At 48.9% G+C, this 27301-nt stretch overlaps 1 protein-coding gene across 1 annotated transcript; it reads left to right on the forward strand.

The window, feature by feature from the left end:
* Positions 1-342: 342 nt before the first annotated feature.
* LOC138818740 (BBSome complex member BBS1) lies at positions 343-22217 on the forward strand. The gene is made up of 17 exons (XM_070009819.1): positions 343-408; positions 710-786; positions 897-931; positions 3461-3733; positions 4122-4168; positions 4518-4556; positions 4673-4745; positions 7198-7329; positions 8719-8825; positions 10530-10650; positions 10816-10974; positions 12791-12860; positions 13489-13647; positions 17823-17956; positions 18810-18944; positions 19516-19602; positions 19840-22217. The coding sequence occupies exons 1-17, from the start codon at positions 362-364 to the stop codon at positions 19924-19926; spliced, it is 1782 nt and encodes a 593-aa protein (XP_069865920.1). The 5' UTR covers positions 343-361; the 3' UTR covers positions 19927-22217.
* The last annotated feature ends 5084 nt before the right edge of the window (positions 22218-27301 follow it).

Here is a 27301-nt window from a genome sequence, read left to right on the forward strand (position 1 = left end):
GCTTACAGTCAGGCAGCCAGAAGGGACTTGGCCCTTCTAGGGTTAACCATGAAGATGAAGCCTTTTTGGTGCTCATAAACTCTAGCAGGGGCTCTCCTCTCACTGCCGGGAAGGCAAACTACGCCGCTCTTGCTCCCAGCATGTAAGGCCCAGAAACCATAAATCAAAATAAGCCGGGATAGGGGCTGCCCCTCCGCGGGCGGCGCCCAGCAGAGGCGCCAACGCCTCCATCCCGCCTGGGGATTCCGCGCCGGAACCTTTGTGCTGGAGCTTTTACAGTATCGCCCCCCTACGGGGGGGCAGGATTGGGCGGTGCGCGGCGGCGGGGGCGGGGCAGGTTGCCAAGGCGACGGCTGGGAAGATGGCTGCTCCGTCTTCATCGGATTCCGACCCCAGCCGAGTTCAGAGGTGAAGACTGGGGGTCACAATCTTCCTTACAAATGTGCAGAGGGAGTCTGGTGCCGGGGCGCGGGGACCCTAAGCTTTTCAGGCAGCGCCAGAAATCCTCCTAGGGCTCTTCGAGCTAGTGCAAGCCGTGCTTGCCTGTGTCACGGTGGGGGGACCCCAGGCGTGGACCCCGACCTTCTGTGCTGCAGCCCGGGGGCTCTCTGCGCTCCTCGGGGTCAGAAACCGCTTCCCTCAGCGTGCTCTTCCTCCCCGGGGAGACTCGATCCCCAACTCTCCCCCCCCTCCCGCCCTCCCCTTCCAGTAACGAGACCAACTCGAAATGGCTGGACGCGCACTACGACCCCTTGGCCAACATCCACACCTTCTCAGCCTGCCTGGGTGAGTGTCTGGAACCCCGGCTTCTAGAAGAACGAGAGGGGTGGAAAGTTAGCCTGCGGTGAAACTCAGAGGATTCTGAGACCGATTCATGGCCCTTTTGTGTCTTCCAGCGTTAGCAGATTTGCATGGGGACGGGGAGTACAAGGTAAGCAGACGGCCGAGAGCGGGGTGGGGTGGGAGGGGAGCCAGAAGGTTGGCTTCAAGGAAGCTCGACTTAATCTGGAATTCACGAGTACTAAAAGCAAAACAAAACAACATGCAATCTTAAATTCTATTTTCACTGAGAAGGTGAAGAGAACTACTACATTTCATAATATAGGCAGCAGAGGGGGAAAGAAACCTGTTACTGGAGATTCTACCAATGTAAAGCCTCCTAATTTAGATAACTTGACCTGATACTTTGCTGAGAAGATAAATCCTTTGAATCCTGTGGCTGGGGCTGGGCATTAGAATCTGGAGGGAAAGTAAAGGAAGGAAAAGTGAGAGCATTTGTTTTGTTTTTCTGTACCAGGATTTGAACTCAGGACCTCACTCTTGGTGCTTTGCCACTTAAGTCAAGCTCCTAGGTGTTTTTTTTTTTTGCTTGGACCATAATCACCTGTTTATGTCTCCAAAGTAACTGGGGTGAAAGACACTTGCCACCATGTGTGGCAGTTTTTTGTTTTTGTTTTTTGGTGGTCCTGGGGTTTGCACTCAGAATCTTGTTTTTGCTAAACAAGAGCACTCTACCAATTGAACCATGCCTTCTGCCCTACACATGTTTTTGTTGAGATAAGGTGGGATGGTTAGCTAACTTTTTGCTAGGCTGATCTCAAACCACTATCCTCCCAACCTCTACCTCCAGAGTAGCTGGCATTATGGGTATCTGCCATACCTAGCTAGAGTTTTATGTTTATCTAGAGGGAATACATGGCTGGTGTCAGTGATTCATACCTCTAATCCTAGCTACTCAAGGAGGCTGAGATCATGGTTTGATCTCCAATTAACCAGCAAAAAAAAGCTGGAAGGGGGAGCCGGGCTCCAGTGGCTCACGTCTGTAATCCTAGCTACTCAGGAGGCTGAGATCTGAGGATCGAGATTCAAAGCCAGCCCGGGCAGAAATATCCGTGAGACTCTAATCTCCAATAAACCACTAGAAAACTGGAAGTGGCGCTGTGGCTCAAGTGGTAGAGTGCTCGCCTCGAGCTGAAGAGCTGAGGGACAGTGCCCAAGCCCCACGACTGACCAAAAAAAAAAAAAAGCTGGAAGTGGGGCTGGGAAGGTGGCTCAGTGGTAGAGTGCTTGCCTTGCATGCATGAGGCTTTGGGTTCGATTCCTCAGCACCACATAAGCAGAAAAAGCCAGAAGCTGTGCTATGGCTCAAGTGGTAGAGCGCTAGACTTAAGCTGAAGCGCTGAAGGATAGTGCCTAGGCCCAGAGTTCAGGCCCCACAACCCACCTCCTCCCCCCCCAAAAAAGCTGGAAGTGGAGCTGTGGCTCAAGTGGTAGGGCAGTAGCCTTGAGCAAAAATCAGAGACAGCATCCAGGCCCTGAGTTTAAGCCCCAGTATTGGCACACACAAAAAAAGGAGGAATGGTTTTTGTTTTTTTGTTTTTTTTTTAAATGTCGGTCATGGGGCTTGAACTCTGGGCCTGGGCACTGTACCTCAGCTCTTCAGTTCAGGATAGCACTCTACCACTTGAGCCACAGTACCATTTCTGGTTTTCTGGTGGTTTATTGGAGATAAGAGTCTCATGGACTTCTTGCCCAGGCTGGCTTTGAACCATGATTCTGAGATCTCAGCTTCCTGAATATCTAGGATTACAGGTGTGAGCCGCTGGCACCTGGCGGAATGATAATTTTCTTTTGTGTGTGCTAGTATTGGAGTTCTAACTCAGGGCCTTGGTGCTCTCCATTAGCTTTTGTGCTCAAGGCTGATGCTCTACAGCTTCAGCCATAGCTTTACTTATGGATTTGTGTGTGTGTGCGTGTGTGCCAGTTCTGGGACCCAAACTCAGCGCCTGGGCATTGTCCCTGAGCTTTTGTGCTCAAAGCAAATGCTCTGCCACTTGAGCCATAGCTCTGCTTCTGGCTTTTTGGTGGTTAATTGGAGATCAGAGTCTCACATGACTTTCCTGCCTGGGATGGCTTTGAACCAGAATCCTCAAATCTCCTCCTAAGTAGGATCACAAATATGAGACACTGCCACCTTGATGCACTTACCTGATTCTGTAATTCATTATCTCATTGGATTTCCTCCATTTATGTCATGAAGTAAGCATTCCCATTTTGCTACTGAGGAACTAAGTTCACAAAGGTTTCATTAACTTTCATGTACCAGAGTACATGGCTTGTAAGGCTGAGGGCAGAGTCTTTGTTGGGTGAATGAAGAAGCACAGCAAAGCCAGGCGCTGGTGGCTAATGCCTGTAATCCTAGCTACTCAGAAGGCTGAGATCTGAAGATCGTCGTTCAAAGCCAGTCCAGACAGGAAAAGTCCATGAGACTCTAATCTCCAATAAACTACCAGAAAACCGGAAGTGACACTGTGGCTCAAGTGGTAGAGCGCTCACCTTGAGCTGAAGAGCTGAGCGACAGTGCCCAGGCCCACAGTTCAAGCCCCATGACCGACCAAAAAAAAAAGAAGAAGAAGAAGCAGCACAGCAAAAAGCCAAATAAGAGATCTTCTCCCTGTAGCTGGTGGTGGGTGACCTTGGCCCTGGTGAGCAGCAGCCCCGACTGAAGGTATTCAAAGGACCAACAGTGCTGACAGAAAGCCCGCTGCCTTCCCTGCCAGCTGCGGCCGCCACCTTCCTCATGGAGCAACACGAGCCTCGGACTCCAGCCCTAGCACTTGCTTCAGGTCCATGTGTCTATGTGTATAAGAATCTGAGACCCTACTTCAAGTTCAGCCTGCCTCAGTTGCCTCCAAACCCTGTGGAACAAGACCTTTGGAATCAGGCCAAGGAGGTCAGTAACAGGAGATGGCATCCAGAAGGCAAAGATGGTAGGCACTGGGTACAGACCAGGCCCCAGCTAGAGGAGTGGACTCCCAATAGGGAGAGGTGGGCCATGACCCCTGTCCAGAGACAGCAGTGGTGGCTCTTCTGGGACACCAAGAAGGAAGGTGCCTGCCAGACTGGGATCAGGACTGGAGCAAGGAGGTGTTGAGGAATACATGGATAAACAGGGTAACATGCAAAGCCCTGCTGCTGAGGCTAGACTCAAATCAAGAGCTTGGGGCTCAGGGCTGAGGAAGGTTGGGAAGGAAATTGAAAGGAAAAGGAACCCCCAGAAGCATAAAGGGCCCTGACAGCATGGGTGCTGGGACTCACAGGCTCTTTCTTTCCTGTCACAGGACCAAATTGACCCCTTAACCCTGAAGGAGATGCTGGAGAGCATCCGGTGAGAGCCCCTTACCCTCCATGTCCTTCTCCACTTCCTTTTTTTTTTTTTTTTTTTTTTTGGGTCCAGTCGTGGGGCCTGAACTCTGGGCCTGGGCGCTGTCCCTCAGCTCTTCAGCTCAAAGCTAGCGCTCTACCACTTGAGCCACAGCGCCACTTCCGACTTTTTTCTTTTTGCTTATGTGGTGCTGAGGAATCGAACCCAGGGCCTCAGGCATGCAAGACAAGCGCTCTACCACTGAGCCACCTTCCCAGCCCCCCTTCTCCACTTCTTTATCCCCAACCTCACCCCACGTGCCCAGAGGTTAATTCCTCTACTAAACTTGCCACACTGGCCACTCTCCTTGCAGGGAGAAGGCAGAAGTACCTTTGTCTGTACAGTCCCTCAGGTAAGAGTCCTGTGCAGGTATATGTCTGGGTGTGGGGGGGTGTTGGGGAGTAGCTGCAGACAGGCCCCAGGGCAGCCAGGCTAGGCTTGTACATGTCTGTTCTCTGTGTTGCCCAGGTTTCTGCAGTTGGACCTGAATGAAATGGAGCCATTTGTGAACCAGCACAAGTCCAAGTCCATCAAGCGGCAGGTAATGCTGCATGTGTGTAACTGTTGTGTGTGTACGTGCTGTTGGAGCTTGAACTCAGGGCCTGAGCACTGTCCCTTAGCTTTTCCCTTCAAGACTAGCACTCATCACTTGAGCCACAGTGCCACTTCCAGCTTTTTGCTGGTTAATTGAGGAGTTTCTTGGACCTTTTTGCCTGGGCTGGCTTTGAACCATGATGATCAGATCTCAGTCTCCTGATGCCTAGTTTTCTTTTTCAATGTGATGATCACACAGGTGTAACTAATTCATCCAAAGAAAACATTTTGAAGAGGTGACATTGTGCAAAAAATGTACTCTTTACCTGACTTATGTAACTGTAACCCCTCTGTACATCACTTTTTCTTTTCTTTTCTTTTTTTTTTTGGTCAGACATGGAGCTTGAACTCTGGGCCTGGGCTCTATCCCTCAGCTCTTCAGCTCAAGGCTAGCACTCTACCTCTTGAACTACAACACCACTTCTGGCTTTTTCTGCTTATGTGGTGCTGAGGAATCGAACCCAGGGCCTCATGCATGCAAGGCAAGCACTCTATCACTGAGCCACCTTCCCAGCCCCTATCACTTTTATAATAACAATTAAAAAAAAGAAAAAGAGCCAGGTACTGGTGGCTCACACCTGTATTAATCCTAGCTACTCAGGAAGCTGAGATCTTATAGTCATGGTTCTAAGCCAGCCAGTGCTCTTATCTCCAATTAATCACAAAAAGAGTCAGAAGTGGCACTGTGGCTCAAGTGGTAGACTGCTAGCCTTGAAAAAGGAGCCCAGGGACAGTACCCAGATCTAGAATTCATGCCCCAGGACTGGAAAGAGAGAGAGAGAGAAAAAGAGAGAGAGAAGAGAGAGAGAGAGAGAGAGAGAGAGAGAGAGAGAGAGAGAGAGAGAGAGAGAGGAAGAGGGGGGGATAGAAAAAGCAGCCGGGCACTGGTAGCTCACACCTGTAATCCTAGCTACTCAGGAGGCTGAGATCAGAGGATCATGGTTCAAAGCCAGCCCAGGCAAAGTCCGTGAGAATCTGATCTCTAATTAACCACTAGAAAACCGGAAGTGGTGCTGTGGCTCGAGGTAGAGCGCTCACCTTGAGCTGAAGAGCATAGGGACAGCGTCCAGGCCCAGGCCCATAGGAGACATTCCCTTTAAAAGGGCATCCCTAGCCAGGCGCCAATGGCTCATGTCTGTAATTCTAGCTAGTCAGAAGGCTGAGACCTGAGGAGAGGATTGTGGATCAAAAGCAGCCCAGGCAGGGAAGTCCATCAGACTCTTATCTCCAATTAACTACCCAGAAAAAGCTGCAAGTGGAGTTGTGGCTCAAGCAATAGAGTACTAGGCTAGACTTAAGCACAAAGAGGCTCAGAGACGGAGCCCAGAACCTAAGTTCAAGTCCCAAGACCAGGAAAAAAAAAAAAAAGAAGAAAATCCTTTTTTTTTATTTTGATGTCCAGTTATAATTACAAAAAGAACACATGCCCACTGTAAAAATTCTAGAAAAGCACTGTTGTCGAGAAAAACACCAGTGTTTGTGTTTGAGGACTTAGCCTTCTAGCATATTTGTATGTTCACTTTTTTGTTGTTGTTTTTGTGCCAGTCCTGGGGCTTGAACTCAGGGCCTGGACACTGTCCTTGAGCTTCTTTCGCTCAAGGCTAGCACTCTACCACCTGAGCCACAGTACCACATCTGTCTTTTTCTGAGCAGTTTATTGGAGATAAGAGTCTCATGGACTTTTTATTTCATACTTCAGAGCTAGCCTCCTAAGTAGCTAGGATTACAGACATGAGCCACCAGTGCCTAGCCTGTTCATGTTTTTAAACTGGGATTATGTCAACATTTTGCCTATTCTTTCCCTTCCATTATAAGCATTTTCCATGTCACTGAGACTTAAAGTGTTTTTTAAAGACAACATTGTTTTTGATCAGAAGGATAGCTCCTAAGTGACTTTTTTTATTAATTAATTATGTTTTTTATTATGAAAATACTGTACAGAGGGGTTACAATTACATGGGCATCCTAAGTGACTTTTAATGATGTTCTTTTTTTTTTTGTCCATCGTGGGGCTAGAACTCTAGGCCTAAGGGCTATCCCTCAGCTCTTCAGCTCAAGGCTAGCACTCTACCACTTGAGCCACAGCGCCACTTCTGGTTTTCTGGTGGTTTATTGGAGATAAGAGTCTCATGGACTTTCCTTCCCAGGCTGGCTTTGAACTGAGATCCTCAGATCTCAGCCTCCTCACTAGCTAGGATTACAGGCGTGAGCCACCGGTCCCTGGCCAATGATGTTCATTTGTTAGGTAGTTACATTTGTTGCAGTAAACACCATAGCACATAAAATTTTGTGACATTTCTAATGCTTCTTCCTCCTCCTCTGCCCTCTTTATTCCCTCCTGGGGTATCTGGGGAGATGGTGGGAGTGTTCCTTGAGTAACCGCTGGAGTCCTTCTACAGACGGTCATCACCACCATGACCACCCTGAAGAAGAACCTGGCTGATGAGGACGCCATATCCTGCCTGGTCCTGGGCACTGAGAACAAGGAGCTCCTAGTGCTTGACCCCGAGGCCTTCACAATTTTGGCCAAGGTCAGTGTCAGGTCTGGCCCTGAGCAAGACCCACTGCATTCTCTCTCTGCGATTCCAGTTAGTTCTAAGCAATATACGTTCATTATAGAAAAATTAGGAACTATAGATAAACATAAGGAAAATATGCCAGGTGCTTGTGGCTCATGCCTATAATTCTAACTACTCAGGAAGCTGTGATCTGAGGATTACAGTTCAAAGCCAGCTAAGGCAGGAAAGTCCATGAGACTCTTATCTCCAATTAACCACCAGAAAACCAGAAGTAGTGCTGCGGCTCAAGTGATAGAGCGCTCACCTTGAGCTGAAGAGCTCAGGGACAGGATCCAGGCCCAGAGTTCAAGCCTCATGACCATCAAAAAAACACATTAGCATTGTAAGGGCCATGTACACCCGTTACATAGATACATCATATACAGATGTATTTACTCTGTCCTGGAATACATTCAGTTTTTTTCAGTTTTTCATTGTTACTTATTTCACTGCAGTAGTCTTCTTTGCTCAGTATTTTTGTGTGTATAAGTACTTCTGACCATGCCTCCTCTAGGTAGCAGTTTGTCCAAATATGTAAACTAAAGGGTTTTGTTATTGTTTTGTGCTGTTTGGTTCTAGGGCTTGAACTCGGGGCCTGGGCCCTGTCCCTAAACTTTGTTGTTCAAGGCTAGCACCACTTTGAGCCATAGCTCCACTTGCGATTTTCTAGTGGTTAATTGGAGATAAGGGTCTCAGGGACTTTCCTGCTTGGGCTAGCTTCAAACCTCCATCCTCAGATCTCAGTCTCCTGGGTAGCTAGGATTCCTAAAAGGTTTTTTGTTTTTGTTTTTTTTTGGGTCCGGTCATGGGTCCTGAACTCTGGGCCTGGGCGCTATCCCTCAGCTCTTCAGCTCAAGGCTGGCACTCTACCACTTGAGCCACAGCACCACTTCCAGCTTTTTTTCTTTTTGCTTATGTGGTGCTGAGGAATTGAACCCAGGGCCTCATGCATGCAAGGTGGCATGAGCCACCTTCCTAGCCCTTCCTAAAAGGTTTTTTTGTTTGTTTGTTTTACATAATGCCAAGCTTCCCTCCAACACAGAATGAGTGAGGAGATTAGGACTTCAGACAAGGAACATACCAGGGAGGGACTGTGCTCTGAGAAGTCAAGATGTTTGTGCCCTTTCTTTTTTTTTTTTTTTTTTTGAGTCCGGTCTTGGGGCCTGAACTCTGGGCCTGGACGCTGTCCCTCAGCTCTTCAGCTCAAGGCTAGCGCTCTACCACTTGAGCCACAGTGCCACTTCCAGCTTTTTTCTTTTTGCTTATGTGGTGCTGAGGAATCGAACCCAGGGCCTCAGGCATGCAAGGCAAGCGCTCTACCAATGAGCCACTTTCCCAGCCCTTTGTGCCCTTTCTTTACAGATGAGCCTCCCCAGCGTCCCTGTCTTCCTGGAGGTTTCTGGCCAATTTGATGTGGAGTTCCGGCTTGCAGCCGCCTGTCGCAATGGAAGCATCTATATCCTGAGAAGGTAGCTATGTCAGGAGTGTGGGGAATGGCTTAGAAAACTGGTGATTTCCAAAGTTTGCAAGATGAGCCAGGAGCTTTTGGAGCTGGAATTTGGGGATGAAAAGAGCTGAGATTTTTTTTTGGGGGGGTGGAGGGGATCAGTCACGGGGCTTGAACTCAGGGCCTGGGGGCCATCTCTGAGCTCTTTCTCTCAAGGCTAGTGCTCTACTGCTTTGAGCCACAGCTCCACCTCCAGTTTCCGATGGCTAATTGGAGATGAGTCTCAAGGAGACTTTTCTGCCTGGACTAGCTTCAAACTTCAATCCTCAGATCTTAGCCTCCTGAGTCACTAGGATTACAGGCATGAGCCACCAGCACCGGGCTAAAGCTGTGAATTTTACAAAGAGTCTGAACCCACACATGTAAATAGTGTCTGAAAGCTTGAGATGGGAGCTAGCAAAGTGAAAACCCCCCAGCAGGGCGTTAATGCTTGAACAGTGTGTGCTGTCACAAGGTGGAAGGAACAGAAATGGCAGTATTTATCACATCACTTTATGTTGTATTTTATAGTACTCCACCATTAGTTTGATAGTCTAAACATTATTTATGGGCTGGGAAGGTGGCTCAGTGGTAGAGTGCTTGCCTTGCATGTATGAGGCCTGGGTTCCATTCCTCAGCACCACATAAGCAGAAAAAGCTAGAAGTGGCACTGTGACTCAAGTGGTAGAGCGCTAGCCTTGAACTGAAGAGCTGAGGGACAGCGCCCAGGCCCAGAGTTCAGGCTCCACAACCAACAAAAAAAAAACCAAACACCTTATTTATTTACTTAATTATTTATTTGTGCCGCTACTAGGGCTTAAATTTAAGGCCTAGGTGCTCTCCCTTAGCTTTTTTTTCTTTTTTTTTTTTGCTCAAGGTTAGCATTCTGCCACTTGAGCGACAGCTCCACTTTCAGCTTTTTGTTATTGTTGTTGTTGTTACTAATTGGAGATAAGAGTCTCACAGACTTTTCCTGCCTATGCTGGCTTTGTACCCCAAATCCTCAGATCTGTCTCCTGAATAGGTAGGATTACAGGCATGAGCCACCAGTACCTGGCCACTATGTGGTTTTAATCAGAAGAATGATGTGATATATAGATATATATTTTTTTAATTACTCTGGTTAGGTGTCGTGGCACAGGCATGTATGTATAGTACCAGAAGTCAGGGGGCTAAAGCAGGAAGATTACTTAAGCCCAGAAGTTCACTACAACATAGCCAGACCCTGTCTAAAAAAAGACAAACAAAACAACACCTTTCTGGGTAGAGGGTAGAGGAGGCCCTGAAGGCTAGGGGAAGGGAGCGGCAGGCCTTAGTCCTCAGAGGAGACATGATATTGGCTTGAAGAAGAGTGAGCGGTCATTGTAGGCCCGAATCTCTGCTTTTTGGACAGTAGAAACTAGGATGAAAAAGTATGGGGACTGAAAACTCTGCATCCATACTCATAGTATCGAATCTTCATCCATTCTGATAAACTGCCCAGGTCCACTAGCACTGGCCACATGAGGCCAAAGTGAGCCCACTCAAAGCTCTGTTAATACCAGGCTCGTACACAGGTGACCACAGTGAAGGTGGGAGGGGACAGGGTTAGAAAACACACTTGATGTTACCCGGGCTCACACATCCACTCAGTGGCAGAGGGGAAAAAAGGATTCTCTGGTGCCAAACTGCTGTTTTTATCCCACAGAGACTCCAAACGCCCCAAGTATGTCATCGAACTGAGTGCCCAGCCGGTGGGGCTTGTCCGGGTACACAAGGTCCTGGTGGTGGGCAGCACCCAAGACAGCCTGCACGGCTTCACCCACAAGGTGTGGCCTCCAGCGAGCCCTTGTCGTCCATCCCCACCCCCACCCCCCATCTGCCCCAGGTGCTGCTGGGAGATCCTTCTGGCTTCCCCTGCCCTGCAATTCCCATGCTCCTTCTTTCCCCTTGAAGCCCTGAGCCTCCTGCAACACCGGCTATTTCCCCGCCAGGGTAAGAAGCTGTGGACAGTGCAGCTGCCCGCCACCATCTTAACCATGAACCTCCTGGAGCAGCGCTCGCGGGGCCTGCAAGCTGTCATGGCTGGGCTGGCCAATGGCGAGGTCCACATCTACCGCGACAAGGCCCTGCTCAACGTCATCCGCACCCCGGTGAGCCCCTCTTCTGGGATCTGCCTCTGGCTCCTCCTCACCTCAGCCCCATCCATGCTTTCTCACCTGACCTCACATCCGGGCATCTGGGAAACATTTGTTAAGAGCTAGAGTGAGGCTCCATGGTAGAGTGCTTGCCTGGCATACACAGACCTGGGTTTGATCCCCATTGCAAAACAAACCCAAATGTCTGTTGGACTGAGGGGCATGAGTCAGGTGGTAGAGTATTTGCTTAGTAAGGCAGAGGCCCTGGTAATCTGCAGTGCACAGGGAGAGAGAGCAATGCACGTGGTAAGCACCTTGTATGTACAAATCACTCTATTGGGGAGGCAGAAGCCCTCGTTTTTAGGGAGAGTACAATCAAAGGCGACTAACTAGGAACTAATAGAGGCACTAGGAAAGCACAGAGAGAGCCAAGAGATGGGGAGGAGGACTGGGGTGAAATTCATGGGGCACCACAGAGTGAGTAACCATTTATCCACCTGGCAAATCAGATTACCAGCTAGACAGATAGCAGAACATTCCAGCCAACAAAGACTGACAAGCTTGAAGATTTTTTTTTTCTGTGTGTGTGCTGGTACTGAGGCTTGAACTCAGTGCCTGGGCGCTGTCCCTGAGCTTTGTTGCTCAAGGCTAGTCCCCTACCACTTGAGCCACAGTGCCACTTCTGGCCATTTGGTGGCTAATTGGTGATAAGAGTGTCAAGCCAGGCAGTGGTGGCTCATGTCTGTAATCCTAGCTACTCAGGACGTTGAGATCTGAGATCATAATTTGAAGCTAGCCTGTGCAGGAAAGTCCTTGAGACTCATCTCCAAAGCTAAAAATCGAGTTGTGGCTCAAGTGATAGAGTGCTAGTCTTGAGCAAAAGCAGCTCAGGGACAGTGCCCAAGTGCTGAGTTCAAGCCCTAGAACCCACTCCCACCCACCCCACCCTCCAGCCCCCACACAAATTGGGTAATCAGCAACATTTTAAAAATTAAGAAAACCAGACACCAGTGGCTCATGCCTGTAATCCCAGCGACTCAGGAGACTGAGATGTGAGGATTGAGGTGTGAAGCCAGCCTGGGGGAGGGAAAGTCCATGAGACTCTGATCTCCAATTAACCACCTGAAAACCAGATGTAGAGCTGTGGCTCATAATGTTAGAGCACCAGCCTTGAGCAAAAGAGCTCGGGGACAGCATCCAGGCCCTGAGTTTAAACTCCACAAGTGATAAAACCATACCAAACCAAAACTTAAGAAATTTCAGAGTGTATCAGATGTAAGCGTGGTTTGTATGTTTGTGTGTATACATTGTCTTGGGCCTAAATATAAAATCAAAGAGCAACTGGTTTGGGACTTGGGAGGGCAGGGGATGGGGATAGGTAAAAAGGTGAATGTGGATCATTTCTGAAAGGCTGATGTGATATGACAAACAGGAGGACAAAAGCCATCAGAGGTTTTTTGGGGGGAGGGGCTGTTTTCTTCTTTTCCTTTTGGAGGTACTGGTGTTTGCACTCAGGACCTTGTGTTTGCTAAGCGGGTACTTTATCACTTCAACTATGCCCCCAGCTGGAGGCTTGGAGCTTTGAAAGGCAGCAGAGACAACTGGGGACCAATTAGGAGACTACCCTAAAAGAGCGGACCAGTGAGGTGTATTCTAGAACTTTGGCAGTGGCAGTGAGGTTGAAGGGGAGATGGCAAATAGAGGAAATATTTCCAAGTGTGCCCCTGGGCTTCCTCTCATGAGATCTTACATTCTTCTTCCCTCTCCCACTCCCCCATCTTCTTTCCCCTCCAAGATGTTCCCCTAATTAAACTCCAGTCTCTCCACATAGGACGCTGTGACTAGCCTTTGCTTCGGCCGCTATGGGCGGGAGGACAACACCCTCATCATGACCACGAAAGGTGGGGGACTCAGAGCTGGCATTGGAGTTGGTGTGAAGGGGGCAGGCTGGGAAAAGAGGAGGAGGATGTGATGCTGAAACATAGGCAGACCCACATGTAGAAAGCTAGACCTGCACGGGGCTGGCCCACTATCACGGCTCATTAGTAACAGGTTAATTCCCACTGTCCAGGGCCGAATCCTGGTCTGGCAGGTGTCCAGTTCACGCCAATATCCACAGCACTTGCCACAGGATTCCATAAAATAGCTGCTAGGGGCTGGGAAGGTGGCTCAGTGGTAGAGCGCTTGCCTTGCATGCCTGAGGCCCTGGGTTCAATTCCTCAGCACCACATAAGCAAAAAGAAAAAAGCCGGAAGTGGCGCTGTGGCTCAAGTGCTAGAGCGCTAGCCTTGAGCTGAAGAGCTGAGGGACAGCAACCAGGCCCAGAGTTCAGGCCCCACGACCAGACCCAAAAAAAAAAAAAAAAAAAAAAAAAAGCTGCTAAATGATCGCTTCACTCCCAGAATCAGTTTTGTGATGAAGACAGACAGAGAATTGCTCTTTATGAAACTGCTTATTTGGGGAAGAAGGAATGGGAATGGGGGACAGAGCCAAGAAGGACAAGTCTCTTTTCATCTGTTCACTTCTCAGGTGGAGGCCTGATCATCAAGATCCTGAAGCGTACAGCGGTGTTTGTAGAAGGGACGGGAGAGGTAGGCCCCCCACTGGCCCAGGCCACGAAACTTGACGTGCCCCGAAAAACCCGACTGTATGTGGATCAGACGCTACGAGAGCGGGAAGCTGGTACTGGTAAGACTCAGACCTGAACCTGGGCACGCCGAGTAAAAGCTGCCCCTGAGCACTGGAGACCTTGGCTGACAAGGCAGCTCGTAGGCCTATAGAAGTCCAAGGGCAACCTTGGAGGTCCACCTGCCTCCAAATAATTGCTCCTCAAGATGGCGGGTACCGTGGGTGAGTACAAATCCCTCAGAGTCCAGACAGGCAGCCGTCACTTCCAGATGCAGGAATTCTTCAGGGGAAATGTAGAAATTGACCAGGATTCTGTCTCTTGTCCAGTTTTCTGCTCATCCATGTATTCGTTCCCTATGATGATGCCAAGGGCCTTGAATTAGGCTGGTCCCTGCCTTAGGAGCTCAGTCCACCTGGACAACCAAGTATTATATCCCAGGGGGAGAAGGGTTTCTGTCAAGGGTTACTGGAGCACACCCCAGGAGTAAGAGATTTTACCTAGGGAACAAGAAAGGCTCCCAAAAAGTGACATTGACTTTACACTAGAAGAGAAAGTCCAAAGCAGCACAGGGAAGGAGGGGCTTTTAGACAGAGCTGGGGTAGAGACACACAGCCCTGACTTGCCATAAAACTATGGGTGCCATGCTGGAAGGCCAGCTAGCTGGGGGAGCAGGGAGGGAAGGAAGGGCAGAGCCAGCTCTCAAAGGTCAGGAAATGACAAGCTGAAGTTTCAATGCATTGTATGGGGTGGTGATCTGACATGGGTGTTAAACAGAAGAGTAATTAACTCAGATGCTTTTTTGTTTGAAGACTAAGGTCCTTAATTAAAATCCTAAGATTAAATTAAGATACTTAATTAAGATCATAAGACTAAATTAAGATCCTAAAAGATCCTATTCAGGATCTTTTCTGAGTTTGAAGACTAAATTAAGAGGACAGAAAAAATAGCTTAGAAATGATAAGTGAAACAGTTAATAAAGTTTCAGAAAAATTAGAGCATTCTGCAAGGTGATTGTAAGCTTAAAATTGTAAGCTTTTGCCAGGCACTGGTAGCTCTACTCCTAGCTACTCAGGAGGCTGAGATCTGAGGATCCAGATTCAAAGCCAGTCTGGGCAGGAAAATTGTGAGAGTCTCATCACCAATTATCCATCAAAAAGTTGGAAATAGCGCTGTAGCTCAAGCTGTAGTGTGCTGTCCTTGAGCACCAAAGCTTAGCAACAGTATTCCAGCCCTGACTGGCACAAAACGAAATAGTTAAAATAAATTGTAAGCTTTTGTATATATTACTAATATCCAGCTGTGAAATACAAAGAAATCTCTAGAAATAACTGCAACAAGAAAATGCATAAAGGTTAGGAATGTGGCTTAGCAGTAGAGTGCTTGCTTAGCATTCACAAAGCCCTGCATACAGAAAAAGCTGGAAGTGGTGCTGGGCTCAAATAGTAGAGGGCTAGCCTTGAGCAAAAAGAAGCATTAGGAGCCAGGCGCTGGTGGCTCACGCCTGTAATCCTAGCTACTCAGGAGGCTGAGATCTGAGGATAGCGGTTCAAAGCCAGCCCGGGCAGGAGAGACCGTGAGACTCCTATCTCCAATAAATCACCAGAAAACCGGAAGTGGCGCTGTAGCTCAAGTGGTAGAGCGCTCGCCTTGAGCTGAAGAGCTGAGGGACAGCACCCAGGCCCAGAGTTCAAGCCCCACGACCGACAAAAAAAAAAAAAAGAAAATGTACAAGGGCTGGAGATATGACTCAAACAATAGAGTACCTGCCTGGCAAGCACAAAACCCTCAGTTCAAATACAAAATAGAAACAAAGAAAGAAAGAAAGAGAGAAAGAAAATGTACAGGGTCTAGTAAAAAAAAATATTATAAAGCTACACAGGCCTGATGGTACATACTTATAATCCCAGCATTTAGGATACTAACTCAAGCATACATAAAAAGTATGGGGTGGCCAGGCACCAATATCTCACATGCATGTAGCCCTAGCTACTTAGAAGGCTGACATCTGAGGATTATAGTTTGAAGCCAGCCCAGGCAGGAAAGTCTGTGAGACAAAGCTCCAATTAACCACCAAAAAGCTGTACATGGAGCTGTTGCTCAAGAGGTAGAGTATAAGTCTTGAGCAAAAAAACAAGGTTAGGTACAAAGCTCAGGCTCTAAGTTCAAGTCACAGGACTGGTACAAACACAAAAAAAGTGGTGGCTCAAGCCTGTGATCCTAGCTACTCAGGAGGCCAAGATCTGAGGATTGTGGTTCAAAGCCAGTCCGGGCAGCAAAGTTCATGAGACTCTGATCTCCAATAAACCACCAGAAAACCAGAAGTGGCGCTGTGGCTCAAGTGGTAGAGCGCTCCCCTTGAGCTGAAGAGCTGAGGGACAGTGCCCAGGCCCAGAGTTCAAGCCCACAACCAACAAAAAAAAAAAAAAAAAAAAAAGGAGGGGCCTAGTTCAGTGGTAGTAGAGCACTTATCTCCTGTATGCTAGGTTCAGTCCCCAGCACCACAAAAGAAAAGAAGACAATTGGGGCTGGGAAGGTGGCGCAGTGGTAGAGCGCTTGCCTTGCATGCATGAGGCCCTGGGTTCGAGTCCTCAGCACCACATAAGCAAAAAGAAAAAAGCCGGAAGTGGTGCTGTGGCTCAAGTGGTAGAGTGCTAGCCTTGAGCTGAAGAGCTGAGGGACAGTGCCCAGGCCCAGAGTTCAGGCCCCATGACCGGACCCAAAAAAAAAAAGAAAGAAAAAGAAAAGAAAACAAAAGAAACTTAGGCTAGGTTGCAAGTAGCTCATGCCTGTAATCTAACTACCTGAGAAGCTAAGATCTGGAGGATCTTCTATGATAGGACTCAGAATGTGGCTTAGTGGTAGAGTGCTTGCCTAACGTGCATGAAGACCTGGGTTCGATTCCTCAGAACCACATAAACAGAAAAGGCCAGAATCGGCACTGTGGCTCAAATGGCAGTGTGCTAGCCTTGAGCAAAAGAAGCTCAGGGACAGTGCCCAGGCCTTGAGTTCAAGCACCAGGACTGGCAAAAAAAAAAAAAAAAATTCTGTGGTAGTGTCTCTAAAATAACCAGCAGAAATCCAGGCTTCAGGTGTTGCTCAAATCACATAGCACTAGCCAAGCAGGCAAGCTTAGGATCCTGAGTTCAAAAACTAAAATTATGAAACTACCTTCAAGAACATTGAAGTCGGGGCTGGGAATGTGGCTCAGTGGTAGAGCGCGTGCCTTGCATGCATGAGGCCCTGGGTTCGATTCCTCAGCACCACATAAGCAAAAGGAAAAAAGCCGGAAGTGGCGCTGTGGCTCAAGTGGTAGAGTGCTAGCCTTGAGCTGAAGAGCTGAGGGACAGCGCCCAGGCCCAGAGTTCAGGCCCCACAACCGGACCCAAAAAAAAAAAAAAAACATTGAAGTCCACCTGAATGTTTCTATAGAGAGACTTCCTAAGCCTCAAGGTGGGAAGAGCTAATATTATAATGTTGATTGCTTCAGAGTCAATCCATGAAGAGTTATACAGAAAGCCCGGCACTGTTTGTTTTCAGAAGTTGACCAGATCTCTACTACTAACAAATAGTAGAGGAAAAGAAAAAAAATAATGGGTAGATAACACATCCTGAAAAGGTGCAAGAGGCACCTCACCCACAAATCAAAGACGACCACGGAACTGGGCCTGCCAAGGAAGGAGCAGGGGGCGTAGGACACACGGGCCCTGGAGCGACGTGAGCAGCGTCACTGGCGTTTGGCCAGTGGTAAGAGATGAGGAGTGAATTGTGGGCCAGCAGTGACTGTCGGAACACCAAGGTAGTGCTGAACTGGTGGAGAGGGCCAAGAAATGATTAGAGCAAGAGGCAGATCAGGTACCCACAAACTGCTAGGGACACAGTACACAATGCCCAGTGTGGACACACTGCCAGGGGCTGGCAAATGTTGCTCTTTGGCCAGCTGCAGATGGTGTGAGGAATAAGACGGAGGGTGGAGGGAACCAAGGTCAAGGCCAGCGAGGCACAAGCCTTGAGGGTGGAACAGAAGGAGCCAGGCGGCAAGATGGTGAGAGAACCAGGAAGGAGAACATGGTCCAGTGTTGCCTAAGGCTGGCCACAGGGCCTTGGCCCTTCCGGTCCCCATGTTCCCAGCCTCTGAAGATCCTGCCAGCCTATCTTCCTTGCGTATCCTCCCCACAGCAGCCTGAGCAGGAGCCCCTTGCCCCGTTCCAGACTCTGCTCCGTATCCCCCCCGCAGCCATGCACCGAACCTTCCAGACGGACCTCTACCTTCTTCGGCTCCGAGCTGCCCGCGCCTACGTGCAGGCCCTTGAGTCCAGCCTGAGCCCCATGTCCGCGACAGACCGGGAGCCACTCAAGCTCCACGCAGTGGTGAGTGCGCCCGTGTGGGGTGTCAGGGCCAGAGGGCAGGAGAAGGTGACCCCCATACCACACATGTTAAGCCTCCGGTGTCGGTGTCAAGCCAAGGCCCAGGCTCTTTGTCACCTGCTGGAGTCCCATGCCCTCTGGGAGAGCACCTTTCACCTGCTTACCTCTTTTACAACTGGCCACAGAGGTCACCCTGCCCAGCTCCCCTGTTCCATACTGCCCCAGAAAAGCCCTCCGATTTGGGGTAAAGGAGTGACCCTGGGGCATTCTGGCCACGGCACAGGAAAGAAAGCTGATTGCTTTGGTAGCCACACCAACCCAAGGTGTTGGGACTGACTGACTGGGACAGGGAAGGCCACCATGACCCCGGCTCCAGGGGTCCCCAACCATGGACTGACACAGGGCAAAGGAAGAGCCCACACCAACCCAGATACAAGTGGCCTCCATCCACCTCCTCCCCTCTGGGTCTCTGCTGACCCCTGTGCACTTCCCAGGGTTCTGTGCATTTTGAGAAGCAGTTGGAAAAAGCTAGAGGAGTGCCGGGTACCAATAGCTCACGCCTGTCATCCTAGCTACTCAGGAGGTTGAGATCTGAGAATCGCGGTTCAGAGCCAGCCCAGGCAAAGTCCGTGAGACTGATCTCCAATTCACTGCCAGAAAACCGGAAGTGGTGCTGTGGCTTAAGTGGTAGGGTGCTCACTTTGAACTGAAGAGCTGAGAGACAATGCCCAGGCCCTGAGTTCAAGCCCCATGACTGACAAAAAAAAAAAAAAAAAAGCTGGAGGGGTGGCCCGATGAGGAAGCAGGCAGGCAGGACCAGGGTCCTGAGGGCCTTCTCCATCCACTCTCTCCACAGGTTCAGGGCCTGGGCCCTACCTTTAAGCTCACACTTCACCTGCAGAACACCTCGACAGCCAGGCCCCTGCTGGGGCTGCTGGTCTGCTTCCTGTACAACGAGGCTCTCTATGCCCTGCCTCGGGCCTTCTTCAAGGTACAGGACCCTGACACCCAGGCAGAGGATGTGGCAGCTGGGGTGGTCAGAGTTATAGTTGGATACCCCCAGACCCCCACCAGGTTGAGGTAGGAAAGTGGGCAATGTCTGACTCTCCAGCTCAAGACCAGAGTCGGCTCAGCAAGGGTGTCTGGGAGGTGACCAGTTTCTACCTGTTACCTTTCTCCCAACCTGAATGGCCCCAGGGAACCACACAGAAAGTTCTGGAAAACAGCGGAGCCACTGAGGACTGGGGTACCCCCAGAGCCCACCCTGCTTCCTAACTGCTTCTACTACATGAAGAGACCCCAACTCTGCCCTTAGAGCAGGGCCCAGGCTAAAGGCCTCTACATTGTGTCGTGCAGGGGTCTAGGTTTAACCCCAGACATGCCATGCGGCCCTGGTTCTCCTCTCCACACTGCCAGGATCCCAGATCCCATGACCATCCCACAACCCCCAGAGGGTCCCAAGACACAACAGAGACCGTGGGCACAAGTGCCACCTTGGAAAGTGTCTTAACACCATCCAAGCGTGGTGCCTGATTTTCTTTTCTCTTGGTCCTCAAATCTAGGTCCCCTTGCTGGTGCCAGGGCTCAGCTACCCCCTGGAGACCTTTGTGGAGAGCCTCAGCGGCAAGGGCATCTCAGACATGATCAAGGTAAGTCACCCACCCGAGCTTCTTAGAGGACATCAGGAGTGCATGTGGATAACGCCCTTGGGCTTGTGTGAGGTGTCATCCAGTTGTGGCCTACCAGCCTCTCCTCAGCCCTCTGGCCTTGGCCTGGTGGCCTGCAGTTAGGGTCCACATGGACAAGTGGACAAGTGGCTTGGCCTTGGTGTAGGGGGGCATGGTGTCAAGATTTGCGCCCCCTCTGTCATGGCGCCTCTTCCTTAGGTTCTGGTGCTCCGCGAAGGCCGCAGTGCCCCCCTGCTGAGCGCCCACATCAACATGCCAGTGAGCGAGGGGCTGGTGGCTGCCTGAGCCCCCGCCAGCAGCCGAGCCCCAGTGGAATGGAGCCAGCCACTTCCTGCCTGGGTGGACCCAGCAGAGTCAGGCCACACCCTACGCAGCCCGGCCACGTGCTGGGTCCCAGCTTCCCCTCCTCTCCAAAGCAGCCCCGCACCACCAAGGCCTGAGCAGCAAGGCAGCGAGCACCCAGTGCCTCCTCCCTCAGGACCACCCAGCACCCTTCCCAGCTCCTTCCAGAAACCTTACCAGGCCCCAGAAAGCTGTGAAACAGTCTATGTGAGAAGAGAAGCCCTGCCCTCCTCCACTTCTTCCCTGAGGCACACAGGCTTCCATCATAGGCCTGGCTAGAGCAAGCTTTTCTTGAGGAAGGCCGTGCTCAGTCACCCCTGGGGTTCGGGGGCTGCAGGTGAAGCATGAAGCACAGGCATCGATATTTTTCCTTGGCAAGCCATAGGTGCCACTTTCCCCTTGTGGCCCAGAGAAATGCCACCTTCCCCAGGACATATTTCCCAAGTCCTGAACTCAGTCACTCCCTCAAGCCTCTTGAGGCCCAGGAAGTGTTCCAATTTAAGCGGTGATACTAGAGGGCAGCGGGGATCCATGGAGGGCGTTAGAGATCCCAACCCTCCCGAGCACCCTCCTAAAGGACAGACAGCAGCTGCTTCTGACCTGGATGGCCAAAGACAACATTCCTGGAGAGGAAGGCTGCGCTAGACAGCACAGGTGGACTGGGGGCACCAGAACAGGCATTTGTGGGGCTTGGGGTGGGAGTCCAGAGGGCAGACACTCAGAAGTGCCCAGCAGGATGCTATTCTACACCTGAGAGCCAAGTCACTCCTGTGGATGGAGTTTACTAGGCAATGAGCAGAGTGGGACAGAATATACTGGAAAAGTGCCCACCAGAAGTGTGGAGTGAAGCTGAAGATTAATGGAAGCCACCTGAAGCCCCTTGAGGGTCAGGTCAGGATTGCTGCTCCCGGGCCTATCCAGCCCCCCTCCCGCTCCCCGCCTGATGATGTCGTGTGTATGGCACACAGCCTGAGCTTTCAGGAAGAAGCCAAATCCCTCTAGGCTTCAGTCTCCTCTCATGTAAAATACAGTAGTTTGACCAGATTGTTGGTGAGCTGCCTTCAGCCCTGGCACCCTCCAACCTGGGCAGCCCAACCGGAGAAGGGTGACTGACAGCAGTCCAAGCTGACCACCTGCGCCCAGTAGCAGCCTCTACACCCCAAACGCAACAACAAGGGAGACACTACCATAACTCTTCCAAGAAGAGCATCCCAGGCCATGTTAAGAGAAAGGAGGGGCCTGGACAGAAGAAAAAGCCATCCCCCACCACCCACCCTTCACAGACGGGACTTCCTGGGTCAGTGGTGAAGGATTTCCACATCAGGCCACCTGAGGCACAGCTGGTACAACAAGCAGAAGATGGAGCCTGGAAACAAGGATGTAGGGGTAGAGGGAGTGCTGCTCAGAGCCCTCAACCCACAGGACTCAGCCGAGGTTGAAGGCCTGCCTGAAAGGTGATGAGCCCCTTGTCACCCAAGCTGTGTGATCCAGCAAGGCTGGGACAGGCAGTGTCCTGTGTCAGCCACTGACTTTCCAGTCCTTTTCACCCATCAGGCCATGAGTTGCACTCTTAAGCTGTGTGAACTCAGAACAAGAACATCTGATCTGTGTTCTATTCATGATGATGAAAGGGGACATCAATGCCAGCCCCTAATAGTAATTTATGTAATGTTACACTATATGCCTGTTAGTAAGAAACATACCAACTACATCTTAGGATGAGGCTAAAGGAACAGGAAGTAAGAAACAGCGCAGGGTGCCCACTAGCACCAGCAAAGCTCCAGGAAACTGTATACATTAAGGATAAGAAGAGGACTTGTCTTGCTATTTGTTTAGAAGCACACATATACTGAGAAATATGGTATTCGTAGATAACAAGAAAGCAATCTCATTGTCAAGGCTATCCCTGCACCAGTCAGTTCTAGTTCTTTTAGCTCTGTTTTAAAATTTGTGTATTCCTCTTGCTTGTTGTCAGTCCTAACATTATCAGCTGGCCCCCTGTACTAGATGAGGCCTTAGCTTTAGCTCTCTTGAAACGTAACCCCTCTTCTTTTTTAGATGAATCAATATAATCTAAAAGGTTATTATTTATATTGCTATGGAAATTTATTCATGGTAAAGGCAGAAACTGAGTTATAAATAAATTACATTTTTTGAACTTTCAAATCTTTCCAGTTACTAATTGCCTTGAATTTTTATTTATATAGTTTTCTAATAAAATAGTTGCAATTTGATGGTTTCTCTTTTTTCTTTCATTCATCCTCTGCTTCCCTGAGGATAGTTTGCTAACAAGAATATTCTCTTTGCCAGGCATCAGTGGCTCACACCTGTAATCTCAAACTACCCAGGAGGCTGAGATCTGAGGATTATGGTTTGAAGTCAGCCCAGGAAGAAAAGTCCCATGAGATTTTTTTTTTTTTTTGGGGGGTGGTCTGGTTGTGGGGCCTGAACTCTGGGCCTGGGCGCTGTCCCTCAGCTCTTCAGCTCAAGCTAGTGCTCTACCACTTGAGCCACAGCGCTACTTCCGGCTTTTTTCTTTTTGCTTATGTGGTGCTGAGGAATCGAACCCAGGGCCTCATGCATGCAAGGCAAGCGCTCTACCACTGAGCTACCTTCCCAGCCCCACCATGAGATTCTTATCTCCAGTTACCCACCAGAAAACTGGAAGTGGTGCTGTGGCTCAAAATGGTAAATAGCACTAGCCTTCCTTGAACAAAAGAGCTCAGGGATTGCACCCAGGCCCTGAGTTCAAACCCCACAACTGGAAGAAAAAGAAAAAAGAATATTCTCTGAGGGTCCCCTATTCCCTGGGTTCCACATCTTCTTAGTTTGTTCCTTACTTGGTGAAAATATATTCATAGGTTCCTTTCCTTTTGTTCTCTTTCTGGTGGTGCTGGGGTTTGAACTCAAGTCCTCAAGCTTGCTAGGCAGACATTCTACCACGTGAGCCATGTCTCTAGTCAGTTTTTAATTTACTTAATTTTCAGACGTGAGGTCTCATATTTTTGCCAAGTTTCAACCTCACATCTTAGTCCTCCCTACAACCTCCGCTGCAGTTGGGATCACAGGTGTGTCTCATGAACTCCCCCACCTCCTGGGTTGGCCTTAACCCTTTATCTTCTGGATATCTGCCTCCTGAGTAGCTGGGAATTACATAATCAGCCCCTGAGCCTGGCTCATGGCTACCTTTTTAAGTCATTAGAGTTAAATACTTAAGGCACTGCTTGTCTGACCATTGCTTTATTCAGTTTATACATGCGCTAGTTTGGTTGAGTCATAATATTTGAAGTTGGAAATTATTTTACTTGCGGCCATGTGTCCATTTCCATGTCATTTCTACTGCTGACCACCTTTTTCAATGGTTTTCAATGTTGTGACTTGCCTGTATACTTACTGTTTGTTTCGCTGTGGGTGAAGATAGGTGTGCAGTCTGCAGTTCTCGGAACACTACTGCTGCTGCTGCTGGCTTCCATTGATGTCTCTCCCCAATCCTCTTTCTCTGTTCTCCTTGGACTTCCTAATTAAGGCTCGTATCTGACTGAGGGCCATTCCCAAAAAGAAAAGATTGATCCTGATTTTCTTCTCTCTTTCTCATATCCTTTTCTTCTGTTATCAGCTCTTCTGAGTATGAATTTTTTCCCAATGATTTGAATTCTAAACTATTTTCAGTTTTTAGTTACAGTATCTTTTCAAAGAGGCATTCTCCTCTAAGATTGCTTTATATTAAAAAAATAAATAAATAAATAAGGGCTGGGAATGTGGCTTAGTGGTAGAGTGCTTGCCTAGCATGCATGAAGCCCTGGGTTCCATTCCCCAGTACCATATAAACAGAAAAAGCTGGAAGTGGCACTGTGGCTCAAGTAGTAGAGTGCTAGCCTTGAGCAAAAGAAGTTCCAGGACAGTGTTCAGGCTCTGAGTTCAAGCCCCAGGACTGGCAAAAAATGAATATATATATATATATATATATATATAAAAAAAAAATATATATATATATATATATATATATATATGGAGAGAGGGGGGGGGAGCTGGGTATGTATGGTGGCTCATGCCTATAATCTTAGCTACTTAGGAAGCTGAGATCTCAGGATCATGGCTGGACAAGCCAGCCAAGGTAGGAAAGTCCATGAGACTCTTACCCCCAATTAACCACCACAAAGCCAGAAGTGGAGCTGTGGTGGCTCAGGTGATAGAGCATTAACCTTGAGCAGCAAAGGCTCAGAGACAGCGTCTAAACCCCAAGTTCAAATCCCAGAACAAGCACCAAAATAAATAAATCAATCTAAAATCAGTAGAGAGCAAGAGAATGATTGATCTGGCTTTTAAAAAGTGATTAAAATTTGTTTCACATGTAAAACTCAATAGCTGAGTAGAGGGCTGGGAAGGTGGCTCAGTGGTAGAGCACTTGCCTTGCATGCATGAGGCCCTGGGTTCGATTCCTCAGCACCACATAAGCAGAAAAAAAAAGCCAGAAGTGGCGCTGTGGCTCAAGTGGTAGAGTGCTAGCCTTGAGCTGAAGAGATGAGGGACAGCGCCCGGGCCCAGAGTTCAGGCCCCATGACCGGACACAAGCACTTATAAAGACCCCAGTTACACAGCACCTGTTGGCACAAACCTGCGATCCCAGCACTCAGGAAGCTAAAGCAGGAGCATGAGTCCCAGACCAGCCAAAGCCACATGATGAAACTGTCTAAAACAGAAAGAAGAAAACAAATCTGCATCTCATTTAATACTGTTAAATTTAATGTTTGGGAAGCTAAGGTCATGTTTAATTGTGAAACATTAAACTCCCTCTAAAGTCAGAAAGAAGGGGCTCCTACAATATATAGTGGACTCTTTTATAGGAGGGCAAGAAGGATGGAGAACAAAAAATGCAAAACAAATTGAAGGAAACAGGACTGTAGATTCAGAAAACTCAGAAGAATCTACAAGTAGTTGCATGTTGAGTTTTAGATGTGCTGGATATGACCTCTTTTCCTAAACCAGATATAACAGCATTGAAATATTAAATACTTAAGAATACACCAAAAGGCATCCTTATGAGAAAAGTCTCACTTTATTGGAAACATTCAGTGAGGAGATACACTGTGTTCATGAACTGGAAAATTCAATTTCATGGACATGCTCATTTCCAAACTGATGTAGAGAGAGCCAGTGGGTTTCACTGCTGAATCTTGACAAGCTGATCCTAAAACTGATGTGGAAGAGCAAAGTTCTTGTCCCCACAGATAGGTTGCGGATTAAAAAGGCCAGAAAAAGGTGTATATTCATACAAATGACCGCCACACAGCAGAGAAAGGAAATGCTACACCACTACATGCAATCATTTGGTGACAGACATCTCACAGACATAATTATTGAGTGAAAAGGTAAGTCATTCATTGTAGAATAAACTCACTATGATTGCGTTTATATAAAATTCAGACACTTAAGCACAAACATCAAACAGAAGCAAAAGAAAGAGGAAGACAGGGCAGTGAAGGAAACAACAGCCTTTAAGGAAACTAACTTTCTCCAACAGGTAGAGGAGTTTTGTTTTGTTTTTTTTTTGGTCAGTCGTGGGGCTTGAACTCTGGGCCTGGGCGCTGTCCCTCAGCTCTTCAGCTCAAGGCGAGTGCTCTACCACTTGAGCTACAGCGCCACTTCCGGTTTTCTGGTGGTTTATTGGAGATAGGAGTCTCACGGTCTCTCCTGCCCGGGCTGGCTTTGAACCGCGATCCTCAGATCTCAGCCTCCTGAGTAGCTAGGATTACAGGCGTGAGCCACCAGCGCCCAGCTCAGGTAGAGGAGTTTTATAAGTACAGTATCAGGGCTTGAATTCATTGCCTTGTGCTCTTGTTTGGCTTCCTTGCTCAAGGCTGGCCCTCTTCCGCTTGAACCATAGCCCTATTTCCAGCTTTCTGCTGCCTAGTTGAAGATGAGTCTCATGTACTTTTCTGCCCCATCTGGCCTTGAACCTCGATCCTCAGATCTCAGCCTCTTGAGTAGCTACATGTGAGCCACTGGTGCCTGGCCTATAAATATTCTCTAGCATCCCCTCATGATTAAGAAGGTGAAGCCGTGCACCTGTGGCTCACACCTGTAATCCTAGCTACTCAGGAGGCTGAGATCTGAGGATCACGGTTCAAAGCCAGCCCGGGCAAGAAAGTCCGTGAAACTCTTATCTCCAATAAACCACCAGAAAACTGGAAGTGGCGCTGTAGCTCAAGTGGTAGAGTGCTAGCTTTGAGCTAAAGAGCTGAGGGACAGCATTCAGGCCCAGAGTTCAAGCCCCACGACTGACAAAAAAAAAAAAAAAAGTGAGTTGATGCAGAAGAGGAGTGTTTATATACAGTACACAGTGCCAGGCACATGAAGTTCCTAGTGTCTTTTTTGTTTACATACAGCGATAGCAATAGAGCAGACCAACTGGAAAACAAAAACAAAAGAAGAGAAAACACCTAATGACCTCTGAGAGTATGGGCAGAGGCTGTCAGGAAGATGGGCTCCCCTGGGAGGTTGGAGGGGACAAGCCTGCCATTTCATGGGGCAGCCAAACATTATAGACTTCTGCAATCTTCATTTTTGGTCCAGCTTCCTCATCCCCAGCCCCCTCAGTACCCCTGACACCCAGAGCTTTAATGGTCCAGTTTCTCCTTCAAATAACCCTGTGCCCCATCTCACTCCAGGTGGTGACTGCAGGAGGGTAGCACACAGAGCAAACTATATGGATTTTCCCCCCATTCCAAAGTTGATGGAAGTACTGGCTCTAGGGGGCAATCTGCCATGCTTTTGGGTCTCTCCCTTTGGAAACACATCAATTTGACTTCCGATTCTCTGCTCTGAGTTGCACAAATGGTGAGTGTCAGGATCTTTGGCTTTCTGCTATTTCCTAGTCTTTTTTTTTCTGAAGCCTGCTACATTTAGCTGTTCATGTTTTTCCATAAAACGTTGAATAAACAGCTCCCAAAGAGCCAGGGATGCGGGCCTCCCCGACCGCTCAGCATCACCTCTCACAGATGCTTGACTATCCTCAGGACATGTCTGGTCCTCATTTTCCTCCTGCTCAGCTTTGTGCAAAGCACAAAGATCTGGGTACAAATCCTGCCTCCTCTGTTTACTACCCCATATTCTTGTCACTCACAAAAGCAGCAGCCAAACTGCTGCCACAGGTCCCATGATTCCATGAGACTCATACTACAGAGAAGCAATCAAGTGCTGATCCAGTAACACATGGGTCCGAGGGGGCAAGGCCCTGGCCCCTCAGGTTTCTTTGACAACCACAGGAACCAAAAACAGCATCTAGGACAACAAACCCAAAAACCCAGCAGAGATGGAG

This window comes from Dipodomys merriami, unplaced genomic scaffold (assembly GCF_024711535.1).
Source record: "Dipodomys merriami isolate MVZ:Mamm:240054 unplaced genomic scaffold, mDipMer1.0.p SCAF_78, whole genome shotgun sequence".
In the NCBI taxonomy this organism is placed as follows: domain Eukaryota; kingdom Metazoa; phylum Chordata; class Mammalia; order Rodentia; family Heteromyidae; genus Dipodomys; species Dipodomys merriami.

Excerpts from the sequence above, each read along its gene's own strand:
- LOC138818740 (XM_070009819.1), top strand. The coding sequence starts at position 362 with ATGGCTGCTCCGTCTTCATCGGATTCCGACCCCAGCCGAGTTCAGAG. Across the intron at positions 4,169-4,517 it reads GAGATGCTGGAGAGCATCCG|GGAGAAGGCAGAAGTACCTT; the intron begins GTGAGAGCCCCT and ends CTCTCCTTGCAG. Across the intron at positions 10,651-10,815 it reads TGCACGGCTTCACCCACAAG|GGTAAGAAGCTGTGGACAGT; the intron begins GTGTGGCCTCCA and ends TTTCCCCGCCAG.